The 14,682-nt window shown below is 48.9% G+C and overlaps 1 protein-coding gene across 1 annotated transcript in view; it reads left to right on the forward strand.

Moving 5' to 3' along the window:
• TMEM132D (transmembrane protein 132D) overlaps positions 1–11,482 on the forward strand; it is a 189,660-nt gene extending 178,178 nt beyond the window's left edge. Inside the window, exons 6-9 of the mRNA XM_033075746.2 lie at positions 3,425–3,630; positions 4,595–4,868; positions 7,016–7,207; positions 9,927–11,482. Of these exons, the coding sequence (XP_032931637.1) occupies positions 3,425–3,630; positions 4,595–4,868; positions 7,016–7,207; positions 9,927–11,078 (1,824 nt within the window). The 3' untranslated portion in view covers positions 11,079–11,482. The remainder of the gene's footprint in view (positions 1–3,424; positions 3,631–4,594; positions 4,869–7,015; positions 7,208–9,926) is intronic.
• Positions 11,483–14,682: the final 3,200 nt, after the last annotated feature.

Here is a 14,682-nt window from a genome sequence, read left to right on the forward strand (position 1 = left end):
AAAGTTATTTCTGAGAGCTAACAGTGAAATTGTGAGTGTCTCATCTGGGGGTTAGGATGGACATTTCCCTTTCCCTCCCTCCTGCTAGATCTTTGGATTCTCTTCAGCCCAAAGCTAACACAGAGTTTATGGGACCAAAGGAATATCAGCCACGAATTCAGATCTCCCACAGACATCCTGCACACAGGGGAGTGGGAAATGCAGCAAAATCCTTTAGGAAAAGCAGTAAAGTCCTTCAGGAAAAGCAGTAAAATGCCTTTAGGAAAAGCAGTAAAATCCTTTAGGAAAAGCAGTAAAATCCTTTAGGAAAAGCAGTAAAATCCTTTAGGAAAAGCAGTGAAATCCTTTAGGAAAAGCAGTAAAATGCCTTTAGGAAAAGCAGTAAAATCCTTTTAGGAAATGCAGTAAAATCCTTTAGGAAAAGCTGTAAAATCCCTTTAGGAAAGGGATGGGAATGTTCACTGGAGAGCAGGGTGCAGGAGGTCGGTGTGACAGGGGCTGGGAGGGATTTGAGAGAGGTATTATTGATTCTTCCACCTTTCCCCAGGCTGGCTGAAGTCCTGCTGCAAGGCTTCCACGAGTCCAGTGTTTTGTTCCCCAGATAATGTGGAATAAAAGAAGAGAAATGGATACAAGGTCATTTCTCTGGTTTGTGATCACACCCCAGGAGTGCACAGAAGGTGGGGAGTTTAGGGGACAGAGATCACCCCTTTTCAAACAACACAAACAACACAAACAGGCTTCTCGAGTAGATGTGAAAAAGAAGAGCCCTGGACCAGCAATGCCCTGGCTGGGTTTGCCAGGGAGGGCTCAGAGCATCCCCCAGAGCTGCCAGCTGAGCTGTGGGCTGGCTTTGGGGGTACCCACAGCACAGGGACACCTGGGGTACACTGCTCACAGCCAGGACTGCAGCAGGGACCTGGGGGTTTGAATTCAGGGCAGGCTGGGCACTTCTGAAATAGCCCAGTGCACATTTTGCAGTGCTGGAGGTTGAGCCAGCCCTCCAGCTCAGCAGAAACTGTGTTTGCTGTGCCATGGGATGTGATTCCTGACTCTGTGCTGTGCCATGGGGATGTGATTCCTGTCTCTGTGCTGTGCCATGGGGATGTGATTGATTCCTGACTCTGAGCTGTGCCATGGGGATGTGATTGATTCCTGTCTCTGAGCTGTGCCATGGGGATGGGATTCCTGACTCTGTTTGCTGTGCCATGGGGATGTGATTCCTGACTCTGTGCTGTGCCATGGGGATGTGATTCCTGTCTCTGTGCTGTGCCATGGGGATGTGATTCCTGACTCTGTGCTGTGCCATGGGGATGTGATTCCTGTCTCTGTGCTGTGCCATGGGGATGCGATTCCTGACTCTGTGCTGTGCCATGGGGATGTGATTGATTCCTGTCTCTGTGCTGTGCCATGGGGATGTCATTCCTGTCTCTGTGCTGTGCTGGCAGTGTGGGACAGAGCTCTGCCCTCGGTGCCAGCGCTCAGGATCACGTCTGAGCTGTCCTAGTTCACTGATGGAACCTGCAGGAGCCAAAGGAACTTTTATAACCTACCAAGTTCGTGCCCAAAAAAGCCATTCAAAGCTCAGTCCCTCAAGAGATGAAAGCCCCCTGTACTGAGAGAATTTCTGGAGCATCTTGTGAGCGCTAAGTACAGTCTCCCTTAATTACTGCAAGTCAGCTCGGTGCAGTTGTGTGAAAAGCTCCAGTGATACAAAGCCCAGAAAAGCTTCAGCAAGGGAGCACAGCACAGGGTTTAATGGCATTATAATGTCCTTGAATGACAGTGGCCACAACACAGAGGTGTATTCCACAGTACATTAGCAGTAAAAGAAAATCTGCTCTTTCTCTCTTGAGCCCTTGTCACCTTCACTGGAAACTGGAGTATCCATCTCTGAGATATCAAAAATCAGAGGCAGGAGGAGGGGGAAATGACAGATGGGAGGGAGCCTGGATTTTGGGAGGAGCACAGATTGGTTTTCCCCACAAATCACCCCCCTTTCCCCAGACCCTTTGTAGCTCCTGCTGCATTTCAGAAATGTTCCATGGCTTTGTGGAGTGGCTGTGGTGTGCTGGTGTCAGCCCTGGTGCTGGCAGGAGCTGTGCTGGCTCTGGGGCACTGGCAGGGAGTGGATGGAACATCAGTGCCCTGACGTGTCTGTGCTCAGCTGCCTGCTCTGAGCTCCTCCCTTCGTGTTTTGGGGGGCTTCTGACAGCAGCTGCATTTTCTTGCTGTGCAGCACATTGAGACTGGATCCTGGCAGGAGCTGGCTTACATGAGGCAATCCCAAAAACCATAAATCTGCAAACAAACTCCTTATTTCCTGCTGAAACCAACAGCAGCTCAGGAGTTGGACCTTAAAACAGCCCTGGCTTGGAAGGGAGGCATTGCAAGAGCCAGGATAACCTTTTTCTGGTGTGTTACCTAGGCTCAGACAAAGCAGGATGGAAATGCATTTGCTATGGATGTGTCTGTGAGGGGGTTGTTGTTGTTCAAAGATAATAATATTAGGAATGGCAATTATCCTACAAAAGCTGGTGATATTTAAATGTGATTTAAATTCATTCAGCATTTAAACAGAAAAGTAGAAAATGGCATTAAATTCAGACAAGGATGAGACTATACATTCCAGAGTGAGAAATATTAGATACATTGATGGAATGGAATAGAAGCTCTGGCTGGTAATGGATTGTGAAAAGAGTTCAGGGTTCCAATAGATCATTCCTTCAGATCATCAGCACGGTAAAGTGCTAGTTAATAAATTATTTGACGTGTACATTTACTCATATATTTTAACTAACTGTAATGAACAGGTCCTGTCAGCTCACCTAGATCCTTGCAGTAGCTGCTAAATTGCTTGAGTGAGATTTACTAACTCTGTGCAATATTGATGTCCAGAGCTGCAGGTGATAAATAAAGTGAGCTCAGGGCTGGCTGGAGCTCCTGTGTGGGGCTGTGACAGCAGGGTGGGGACAGCCCTGGCCAGCAGGGAGCTCTGCTGGGGTGAGATTTGGGGCCACCCCATTCCCTGGGAGCTGTGCCAGCACTCCTGAAGAGCTCTGTCCCATTCTGGGGTTGATTTGGGACATGTGTCCCTTCTCAGTTCTCTCCCTGCCACTATCCCAGGTCTCTCCTGCTGTTGGAGTGGGAATTAAGGACCAAACAAAGCTGTTCCCTTCTCTTAGATCATGCTGGAACTGTTTATAGCAGGAAAAACCAGCCTGTTAAAATGATGCTGAGTTGCACAGGATATTAAGGGCACACCAGGCACCTTCCTTGTTATTCCTGGTTGTCCTCTGAACCTGGAGCTAGCTTAAACCTGGATCCTTTCTCTTCCTCCCACTCACTTACCCAGCATGTGGTGAACTTTATAATTAGTGAAGAGACTCATTAATTTTTTTTTTCTTCTCCTTTTGATTTGCAGGTTTCTGACAGATGTGACTACGTCTTTGTCAACGGGAAGGAAATGAAAGGCAAAGTGAATGTCATAGTTAATTTTACTTACCAGCATCTGAGCGCCCCTTTAGAAATGACAGTCTGGATCCCTCGTCTCCCGCTGCAGATAGAGGTCTCTGACACAGAACTAAATCAGATCAAGGGCTGGAGAGTCCCCATCATCTCTAATAAGAGGTAGGTTTCATTAGAGGATGTTCATTCTGGGCTGTGCACTTGCCAGGGACCTGTCAGGGCCAGTGGATCTGAACATGCTCATTTGGCCTTAATGCAATTCTGCTGTAAATTTGAAGGTCAGCAGACATTTATTCAATAGGCTCCTGCACTGGACCTGTAAGGGAAATGGAAGCTGCAGGTTGCACGAAGCTGGATTGGAAATCAATTTCCTTTTGTAGCACTAATGACTGAGATGGGAAGGGCCAGTGGGTCAGGTGAGGCAGGGTGAGCCACGAGGCTGCAAGGACACGTCAGCAGGAGCCAGTCCTGGCAGGGCTGGGCAGCTCCAGCCTGCTCCCAGGTCCTGGCAGCTCATGGAGCCGTTGTCAGTGGTCACAATTAGCACATGCCTGCTTCACATCCTGACCAGTGCCCCAAAGTCAGGACACAGAGCCTTCAGAACTGTCAGTGCCCACGGGACAGGATGGATGGAGCAGGTCAGAGCTGCCTGCAGCTCTTGTCAGTGTTATTAAGAGCAAGAGGAACAAATTGATAAAGTAGGTACTTGGTATTCCCACCTGCTAATGAAGACATTTATTACAGGTTTGTGTTAGCACCAGAGCAAAGACATTTTGGTGGAGATGTGATTTCAAATTGTACTCTACAGAGAGGGATGTGTGTGTAAGTGCAGAGGAAATTTCCATGGCAACACAAAGATGTTTATGGGAAGATCCAGACAGGAAAGAAGCTTTAAGGTCCTGAAAGCAAGGACTTGACATGGCAAACAATGGGAGCCACTTGGGGAGGACAGTGTGGCAGCAAGGCTGGGAGGCTGGTTGATGATCTCAAGCTCTGATTTTGAGTTATAAACACGGGAAACAATCCAAGTGGGAAAGGAGCAGAGCAGGAAGCAGCTTTCCCCCATGCAGCAGGCAGTGCTGTTGCAGCCACCAGCCCCACTGACCTTGGCTGTTGTTGTCCCCAGGCCGGCCAGGGACAGCGATGACGAGGACGAGGACGAGCGCAGGGGCAGGGGCTGCACCCTGCAGTACCAGCACGCCATGGTCAGGGTGCTCACGCAGTTCGTGGCCGAGCCCCCCCAGCCTGGGGGTCCCCTGAGCCACCTGCTGGGCTCAGACTGGCAGCTGGACATCACCCACCTGGTCTGGGACTTCATGCAGGTGGAGGAGCCCAGGATCGCCAGGCTGCAGGAGGGACAGGTCCTGGTGGGGCTGGAGCTCGGCATGACCACCATACAGGTAGGGAAAGAGAGCATGGTCCTGTTCCTGCTCCTGTTCCAGGGTCCTGTCCCTGTTCCAGGGTCCTGGTCCTGTTCCAGGGTCCTGTTCCTGTTCCAGGGTCCTGTTCCTGCTCCAGGGTCCTGTTCCTGCTCCTGTTCCAGGGTCCTGTTCCTGTTCCAGGGTCCTGTTCCTGTTCCAGGGTCCTGTTCCTGTTCCAGGGTCCTGTTCCTGCTCCTGTTCCTGCTCCTGTTCCTGCTCCTGTTCCAGGGTCCTGTCCCTGTTCCAGGGTCCTGGTCCTGTTCCAGGGTCCTGCTCCTGCTCCTGTTCCTGCTACTGCTCCTGTTCCAGGGTCCTGCTCCTGTTCCAGGGTCCTGTTCCTGTTCCAGGGTCCTGTTCCTGCTCCTGTTCCTGCTCCTGTTCCTGCTCCAAGGTCCTGCTCCTGTCCCTGCCCCTGTTCCTGCTCCTGCTCCTGCTCCTGTCCCTGCCCCTGTTCCTGCTCCTGCTCCTGTTCCTGTTCCTGCTCCTGTTCCAGGGTCCTGCTCCTGTTCCAGGGTCCTATTCCAGGGTCCTGTTCCTGCTCCAGCTCCTGTTCCAGGGTCCTGTTCCTGTTCCAGGCTCCTGTTCCAGGCTCCTGTTCCAGGGTCCTGTTCCTGCTCCTGCTCCTGTTCCTGCTCCTGTTCCTGCTCCTGTTCCAGGGTCCTGTTCCTGCTCCAGCTCCTGTTCCAGGGTCCTGTTCCTGCTCCTGCTCCTGTTCCAGGGTCCTGCTCCTGTTCCTGCTCCTGTTCCTATTCCAGGGTCCTGTTCCTGCCCCTGCCCTGCCTCACCTCCCTGGGGATGGGGCATCCAGCACCAGCAGCAAAATCTGCAGCTGGCAGCTTTGGGGTGGAACAGAATTGAACCAAGCCATGGAAGAGATGGTTTTCTCTCCTTATCTGGTGCCCCAAAGTGGAGGAGATTTTATTTAATTTAATCCAACCTGTGTACTGGGAGGCTTTGTCTGATTATTTTTGTCTAATAGGTTCTAATTTTTGTCAAGGTTCTGATTTTGGAACCTTGAGCCAGGATTTGGGCATGCAGCTGCTGGAACAGCTCAGTCTTCTCCCAGCCTGCACTGACAGAGCAAAGGGTAAAGTGAAAATTCAGCAGTGCTGGTTAAGGGAGTGAGACTGGAATATTAATCCAAATATTAATTAAAAGAAAAGGAAAAGGAGATGGGGAGAGAGATGATTTCAGGGATACTGAAGTAGAAGACATGTTAACAAACACCAGAACAGGGATAAAATCTCTCTCCAAACGTGCTTATCATCCCCAACTGTCAAAGCAGAAAACAACCAGCACACCTGTCAATAATGAACCTGTCAAGGCTGGAGAAATGGGATTTGAGATTTTTGACTCTCTGCAAAATATGCAAAGATTTTCTGAATGTCTTTCTATACCTCTGGAACTTAGAATGCTCCAACCAACGCACATAAAACTGTGGAAAGAAAAATCCAAGGGTAAAAAGCTGAGAGCAAGTTATATTTAAAGAATACCTCTTATAAGCTGCTTCCAAATGCTCTGTACCCTGTATGGATCATTAAATTCAAGTTGCTTGCTAATGAGCATCTTGGATGTCATGTATCACTGCTCTGACCTCTGTGTGTATTTTCTTAACCAAAACAAATTCTCTCTGTCAATTTTGCATTCAGTACCATGAGAGGTTATTGTAGCAATACATTACCCTTCCTTTCCACAGGACAGAAATAAATACCATTTATTTAGTGGATTTTATATAAATCTACAAACTGCATTGTATTTATGCTACCTCAAAACATGAAGATTAATCAAATACTTATATTTTATATGAAGATTCCATTTACAGCTGGTTACTGCATCTGAGGCAGATGTTACAGTTACAGACAGCACATCTGCAGCAGATGTGGCTGGCACATTGCAGAGGGGAATGGCACAGCTGATTACAGCTGCAGGTAAAAGGTAAAAGGTTCTAGGGCCCCTGTTATTGCAGAAGAGCTGCAGAATGTGAGTAGCCCTATTCAATCATATTTTCACAGTGTCTGCTGTGAGAAATCCTGGCCATTGCCATTGCCATCCCTTTCCTGTGTTAGGTGAATTCTCTGTGGTTATTTTTACAAATGGCTGTTGCTAACTTCAGTTTTTCTCCCCAGATTCTGTCCCCCCTCTCAGATGCCATCCTGGCTGAGAAGACAGTGACAGTCCTGGACGAGAAGGTGACAATCACTGACCTGGGAGTGCAGCTGGTGACAGGGCTGTCCCTGTCCCTGCAGCTCAGCCCGGGCAGCAACAGGGCCATCTTTGCCACGGCAGTGGCACAGGAGCTGCTGCAGTCCCCAAAGCAGGTACAGTGCCCAGCTGGGCTGGGTGCAGGGCTGTCACTGCCTCGGCCCTTCCAGGTCTGCAGTGGGGCAGATCTTTATTGTAATGAGCTAATGGAACTTGCTGTTTATGGGGCTGTCCTGAAGGCCACCAAGGTGCTAAAGAGAAAGACAAAGCTCCCCCAAAAAGGGCACTGTGATTTAACAGCCCAGGCACCAAGCACCTTCCTGAGGTGGCTGATCCCATCAACACTAGGCAGGGATGTGTCACACACACACACATGTGCCTTTTCTGTGCATCCAGCTCCCTCCAGATCCCAGCACATCCTGCCACCTTCAGCCTCCCACCACAGGTATCCAAACCAACCCTTTAATTCCCCCCTTTCACGTGAAAGTGCCTCGTGTTGTGCCAAGCTCTCCTTCCTTTAGTCACTTCCTGTGAGCACTTTCAGAAGTCAGGGAACATCCCTTTCATTCTGAGTCATTACTGGAAAATGAATCAGCATCACTGACTCATTTCCTGATTCATGATTTCATAAACCATTTTTCCCCCCTTATTACTCTTAGTTCCTTTATTAGGGGACCAACATTTACCAAGGGCTTTTGGACTTTGCCATGTGCTCATCGGTCCCTGCCTGGTATTTGTCCTTGTGCTTCTGTACACATTTGAAATTTAAACTTTTTTTTCCCCAAACCAAATCCATCAGTCTGGGACTTTCATCAAGGATGCACTGGGCACTTAACACTTAGGCATGTTCTGAGCTTTAAAGGTAAATGATCATGGCATGCACATTTGAAGTCTGGCCAACTGCTGAGCTGCTTTAATCCATCATGGGGTCCTATCCTTGGGATGCAGGATGAGAAATGATGCAGAGCTGCTGTCTTTATAGGGTGATAAAAATCAGGCTCCCATCGTGTTCCAGGAGTGAAGAAATCGATGCCAGGCAGGCTGAGGGAAGGCCAGTGAGCTAATCCATGGCAGGGGGGCTGAACAAAGTGCCCTGGGAGCAGCCCAGGAGCAGGGGGTGATGCCAGTCCCAGGGTGCTGCCAGCCCTGGCATTTCCATTCCCAGAAATGCAGCCTGGACAGGTCCTGCTGATGCAGGGCAGCACTGAAGCCACACTAAAGCAGAGAGGAATTTGTGTGTGTGCCAATGGCCCAGCCTGGCTCTGGGCTGAAGGCAGCTCAGTCCCTCCCTGCTCAGGACATTGCAGAGCACAGCCCTACAAACAGAGCAATGCAAAATTATTAAATGATTATGCAGGTTTAAGGAACACAGTGGGAGGATGAGGGTTGATGACATAAATTCTATGCAGTGTTCAAGAAACATCCAAAGATTAATAAACACAAAGCTGGGATTTATGACAGTGTCAGCAAAGTCTTAGGGCTCTGTCCTGAAATAGAGACAGAAGCAAATCTGCCATTGAAGCAGGGGGAGCTTTGTGGCTCTGAGGATTTGGGAATCAGGCCAGTGGATTCTGCACCATACAGCCCCAAAAGACTGGGAGTTTGTTCTGCATGCTCTGAACAGGTGAATGACTCTGTGCTGTGAACAATTTAAAGGATAATCACACGTGTTTATTGCCTGTTCATATGTGGAGTTAGAATGTAAATGCAGTCTGTATGAAAAACTGCTGATTTAGAGAAACAGGGCTTTCATATTCACAGTTTCCACTTGTTGGTTGGGTGTCTGTTTGTCTGTCAGACCCTCAGAGCAGGGTGATCCCCACTCTGACAGGACAAAGGCTCATTTCAGCCAGGTCTGGCTGCTGGGGATTCTCCAGTGCAGATATCCCAACCAGGCAAGTCAGACCATCAGGAGCAGGATGAGATTCCAGGACAGCAACCTGAATTTTGTCTGTAAATGACTGATGTATAAATACAAAGACTTTTTTCAGCACAGCAATTCTCAGTAGCCATTTGAGAGTCCTTAGAGACTGATTTTCAGAAATGGGTGAGCAGATGTTTCCTGAAATTTAAAAATACTTAAAAATGTTTCAATTCCGAAGCCAGAAGTCAGGGATCCCAGGAAAGCTGCAGCATCAGGCAGTTCTGCTACAGGATTAGTTCCCAGGTCAGATTCCTTTGCATGCAGTGAAAGCCTCCATGCACACTGGAGAACACAATCTGCATTGCTGTGACACAAGATTAAACTTTATTATTGTCTTGCTTTTAATTGCTAACAAGCGTTAAAATTACTCTGGCCATTTCCTAAAGAAGCAGCTGATTGGTTTCCTCTGCTTATACAATCTGCTAATTTAATTTTTGAGACAGAAATCAAGGAGTGAAGGTATGGAGTCATGGGCAGACCTGTTTGCTGTATTAGCTATTTTTTAACATGTGCTTTGTGTAATAAGAGGAGACTTTGTATTTTAAGCAGTTTAGAAATAATGTTGGGGTTTTTTTTATTTAAATATACAACAGTAAATGATCCCAGTCACTGGTAATGCTTCCTGACATGCAATTTATTATGGTGCTGGAGTAGATTCTGCAGAGCCCAGGGGATATGGCTCCTTTAAGCACCTTTGTGCAAACAAATCTTATCCTCAACGAGTGTTTCAGATTATTTCTCTTCCCATCTTGGCAAGACACTAATTTCACTGCTCCCCCTATGTATTTGTGTTCTGATCACTGCTGGTGTGTGGATCTTGTGAGGAGGAGGGAGCAGACACAGCAGAGCACGATTCCCTCAGTGATCACTCTGAGTGTCTGTATATTTATTTTTTATTTTATATATTACAGGAAGCAGCCATCAGCTGCTGGATCCAGTTCAGTGACGGGTCTGTCATGCCCCTGGATATTTATGACTCCAAAGACTTCTCCCTGTCAGCCACCTCTCTGGATGAGAAGGTGGTGTCCATCCACCACGACCCCAAATTCAAGTGGCCTGTGATTGCTGCCGAGACCGAGGGCCAGGGCAGCCTGGTGAAGGTGGAGATGGTGATCAGCGAGTCCTGCCAGAAATCCAAAAGGAAGAGCATCCTGGCTGTGGGGAGTGGCAGCATTAAAGTCAAGTTTGGGCAGGGTGATGCCAACCCCAACGTCAGTGAGAGCAAGCACAGGGGTGCTGGTGGCCGCCTGGAGAGCCACAGAACCCCCTGGCAGGAGAGAGGGGACGGGCAGTACTACAGCTCCTCCATGGGCCACGAGCAGGGCAGGGCCAGCACCACCCACAGGTCTGTCCTGAGCAGGAAGGAGGACAGGGAGAGCCTGCTGGACGATGCCAGCCAGAACCTGCCCCTGGACTTCACCAGCTTCCCCGCACAGGTGGATCTGCCCAGGGACGGCGGGGACGTGGAGGACAACGAGCTGGTGCAGTCCCCCCGCGGCCTCAGCGACCTGGAGATCGGCATGTACGCCCTGCTGGGCGTCTTCTGCCTGGCCATCCTGGTGTTCCTCATCAACTGCGTCACCTTTGCGCTCAAGTACCGCCACAAGCAGGTTCCCTTCGAGGAGCAGGAGGGCATGAGCCACTCCCACGACTGGGTGGGGCTGAGCAACAGGACAGAGCTGCTGGAGAACCACATCAACTTCTCGTCCCAGCAGGATGAGCAGATCACAGCCATCGACAGGGCAGTGGACTATGAGGAGAGCAAGTATCTCCTCAGCACAAGTGCCACCAAAACCATCAATGGACAATCCTTCAGGGCTCCCGAGTCCTCATTCAGCGAAGGGAAAGAGCAGAAAAGCGAGCCCACCGCCTCTCCTACCTCTAAGAGGAAACGGGTTAAATTCACCACCTTCACCACCATCTCCTCTGATGATGGCTGTCCCACTGTCAACTCCATCCTGATGAGCCATGAGGATGACATCAAATGGGTCTGCCAGGACATGGACCTGGGGGAGTGCAAAGAACTGAAAAACTACATGGAGAGATTACACGAAAATGCGTAACGAGACACAAGAGACTTCTTTTGGTTTGGTTTGTTCGTTTGTTTGTTTTTCACTCACCTTCTGCCTTTAATTTTGGGTAGTGGGGCAAAACCTTGTATTCTAACAAGAATCAGCTGGTGGATTATCACTCAATGGAGCCCCAAGAAGCCACCCAAAAGCAGCTGGGAGAGCAGAGATCCTGGACAGCTCTTAAAATTCAAATCTTCTCTGTGCTCAGAGATGCAAGTGAGAGATGTGTGTGGGTTTTTTGATACACGGTAACATGAAAAAAAAAGACTTAGAAAAATAATACGGTCTCACTCTCTGTGCTTTCCCAGGAAATCAATAAATATAACTCCAGTGCAGTTTGGATATTACAAAGCTCACACAGCTCTACTGTTCAATATTGCAAGCTTTGGTTAAAAGCAAAGATCAGTCTCAGAATAAATAGATCCATGAGAAGAGCATGTCGTTGGAGGCACGTGCAGAGAATATCCACCCAGGAACATTCATTTAAAGCTGACAAAAAGCAACAGTGAGAAGGAAGCAGCTCCCAGAGCTGAGGAGTCAGGAGGTTCCAAAGAGTCTGGAGGGGATAAAGGCGTCACTGGGCTGTTTACAAACCAGCGTGGTTGCCTCCCAAGCACTGACAGTGGATACACAGATACAGTTCAAAATGAAACTCTCTTTTTAAGTAGATGGCAAGGTAATAAACTTTGCCAGCCAATTTTCGGTATTTCTTAATTTGTAAAATAGGAGAAGATATAATCTATACTCAGAATATCACTCATATTAAGGAAGGTCTGTTTTGGAAAGTTTGAGAGAATGAGCTATTTTTAAAAGCCCACTTTATTTAATTGTCCTGTTTCAAGTTTGTATTCCCAGCCTTTTCTCTGGAGCTCCCCATCTGCTATCCTGAGGGCACTTCCCAGATCAGGCAGCCTTGGATGCTGTGGTCCTTTCCCTTTCCTTCTCCTTCCCTTCTCCTTCTCCTTTTCCTTTTCCTTTTCCTTTTCCTTTTCCTTTTCCTTTTCCTTTTCCTTCCCTTTTCCTTTTCCTTTTCCTTTCCCTTTCCTTTTCAGTTTCCCTTCCCCTTCCCCTTCCCCTTCCCTTTCCCCTCTGGGGGAGGTTGGGGCTCAGGTCCTGGTGCTCCCCCTGAGCCCAGCCCGTTTGGAGGGCCCTGGGAGGTCACAGCTGCACACTGAACACTGAGCCCAGCCCAGCTAAACTCAGCAGACAGGATTTGTTTCTCCCAGGGTGGTGATTATCTCCTAAGGTGGGATTTCAGTGCTCACCCTTCCCACCCAGCAGCCCTCAAACTTGTGAGGTCCAAGAGGAGCCTCTAATGGCCAGTGGCACAGTGCCAAAGCACTAACTAAAATCCAGGTAATGGATTTTATAGATAACAATATTTCAAGTTTCCCTTTGTTTTCTGGAGTGAGTCCTTGCCCCCCTTTTTGTTGTCTTCCATCATTGAATCTGGGTTGCTCAGTTTAATACACACCCACCCTCCCACAAACACTTAGATTGAGTCCCTCTATATTTAGAATGTACTGTAGATTGTAAGAATGTAATATATATATTTATAAACATGCCAACTGTGAATAAAATTTGCATTTTAGTGGCTTCATCTTTTTTCCCTGCTCTGAACGCCTCTTTCCTTTCACTGTCAGAACGTTTACCCTGAGAGAGCCTGGCAGCAGTTCAGAGATGTGTCCTTTGATGGATCCTGGAAGGCTCCTGGCACAATCCACTCACAGAATTTTACACTGTGCAGTGCTGGGGCAGAACATGCAGCACCACCACCATGCTATGCTACAAATGTATGTGCACCAAGCCACCCTTCCAGGATTTGAAACCACTTGCAAATAAATCCACATGCTTTTATTGTAGCCTGAACGCCCAGTACGTGCATTTCTGGGGTTGGGATCTGCTTTTCTCCTCCTGGGAAGATCCACATTTGGTATCCACATTTTAAGAGAGTAGGTGAGGAAATAGAGCAAATGTGCACAGTGCTTTGGAAATCAGATGGTTTTTGCTTTTTTCAGGTCGAGGTGTGGATGACCCAGTGCAGGATGAGGTGCAGCAGTGGCAGCACAGGGCAGGACAAGGTGCAGGAATGAGGACAGGAGAAGGTACAGCAGGGAGCACAGGACAAGGTACAGCAGTGAGGACAGGACAGAGCAGGGTCCAGAGCAGCCCTGGCAGGTGACAGCAGCTCCCTGCAGCTCCAGCCCTGCTCAGCCCAGCCTGGCCCCAGCCCTGGGTGCTTTTTGCACATCCCTGCACGGTGTGTGCAGTGAGGCAGGCAGGGACAGAGTGCCCAGGAGTGCTGGAGCCCAGCAGAGCAGAGGTGTGAGTGCCAGGAGCAGGGACAGTCCGTGCTGGGAGCAGCCTGTCCCAGCTCCCTGCCCAGGGCTGAGCACACACTGCTGTCAGCTGAGCCAGCTGCACCTTCCTCTGCCAGCACAAAGCTCAGAAATGCTCCCTGGGGACAAACAGCCCCCAGCTGCAGCTGGACACACAGATCTGTGCCTGTCTGGTGCTCAGAGCTCGCTGTGTGTCCAGCAGCAGAGCTGGCTGCTCTCCACAGGGCAGAGTTCACTGCTCACTGGATGTCACAGTGCTGTGACAAGGTGTGCTCCTCACTGACATGAGAGCCCCAGGTGAGGGGATTTGCCCAGAGTCATTGCAAATCTGTGACAAAGCCCCACTGTGCAGGATGCTGAGTGGCCACCTGTATGCAGGCAAGCACTCTAATTAATCTGCTAATAAATCAGCTTCCCATGGAGATTTTTGCATGTCTGTATGTGCTGGCAGGGGGTGTTTGTGCACATTCCCTTTTTGTGCTGCACTTTAAGCAAACCCCTCTGCACCTTGGAGCATCCCAGGGCAGGAATTTCATGTTTCAGGCACTGAGCTCCCAACTGGCAAACGTGGGCCCTAAATCCCATCCCCAGCAGGAGAGCAGTGCTGGTGTTTGGATGCTGCAGGCACACAATGCTGTGCAGCTGTGGCTCCCACTGGCAATCTCTTGAACCTGATAAAGAGCCCTGCTGACTCCTGCAGTTTCCTGAGAGAGTTATTAATTACCTTTTTGTTTTCTTCTTTGCAGTTGCCTCTTATTTTCATGTCTGAGTCTCTCTTTCTGTGAGTAGACTGATTGAGGCATGTTTAAAAAAAAAAAAATTTATCTGATGCAGTTTGGTTCTTTTTAGAGACTTTATGCATGAATACAATCAGGAGTAGAAACTCGATGGTCCTATAAATCAGGTAAGCTGCTTCTTTACTCTCTTCTTTTATTTTAAAAGCTTCCCCTTCAGCACTCTTAAATATATGGTGGTTTGGACCCAGCTGCATTAATACATCAGTGACTTCAAAGTCTGAGAAATGCAGCTAAATAACTGGTTTGAAACCAGACTTCTCTGGAGGTGACTTGGAAAAGCAGAATAGGTATTGAATCTATGTGCAGCCTGCACCAAGGAGCTCCAGAGAACACTTCCACACCTGGTTTCTGTAAGGAGAGGGATGTAAATGCAATGAGCACCCTGGAGAGGCGTTGGTTCAGCTCTGTGTGCTCAGATTCTCCAGCTCTGTGCCCCAGGGGCTGCTCTGCTCTGAGATC

This window comes from Catharus ustulatus, chromosome 18 (assembly GCF_009819885.2).
Source record: "Catharus ustulatus isolate bCatUst1 chromosome 18, bCatUst1.pri.v2, whole genome shotgun sequence".
Taxonomy (NCBI): Eukaryota; Metazoa; Chordata; class Aves; order Passeriformes; family Turdidae; genus Catharus; species Catharus ustulatus.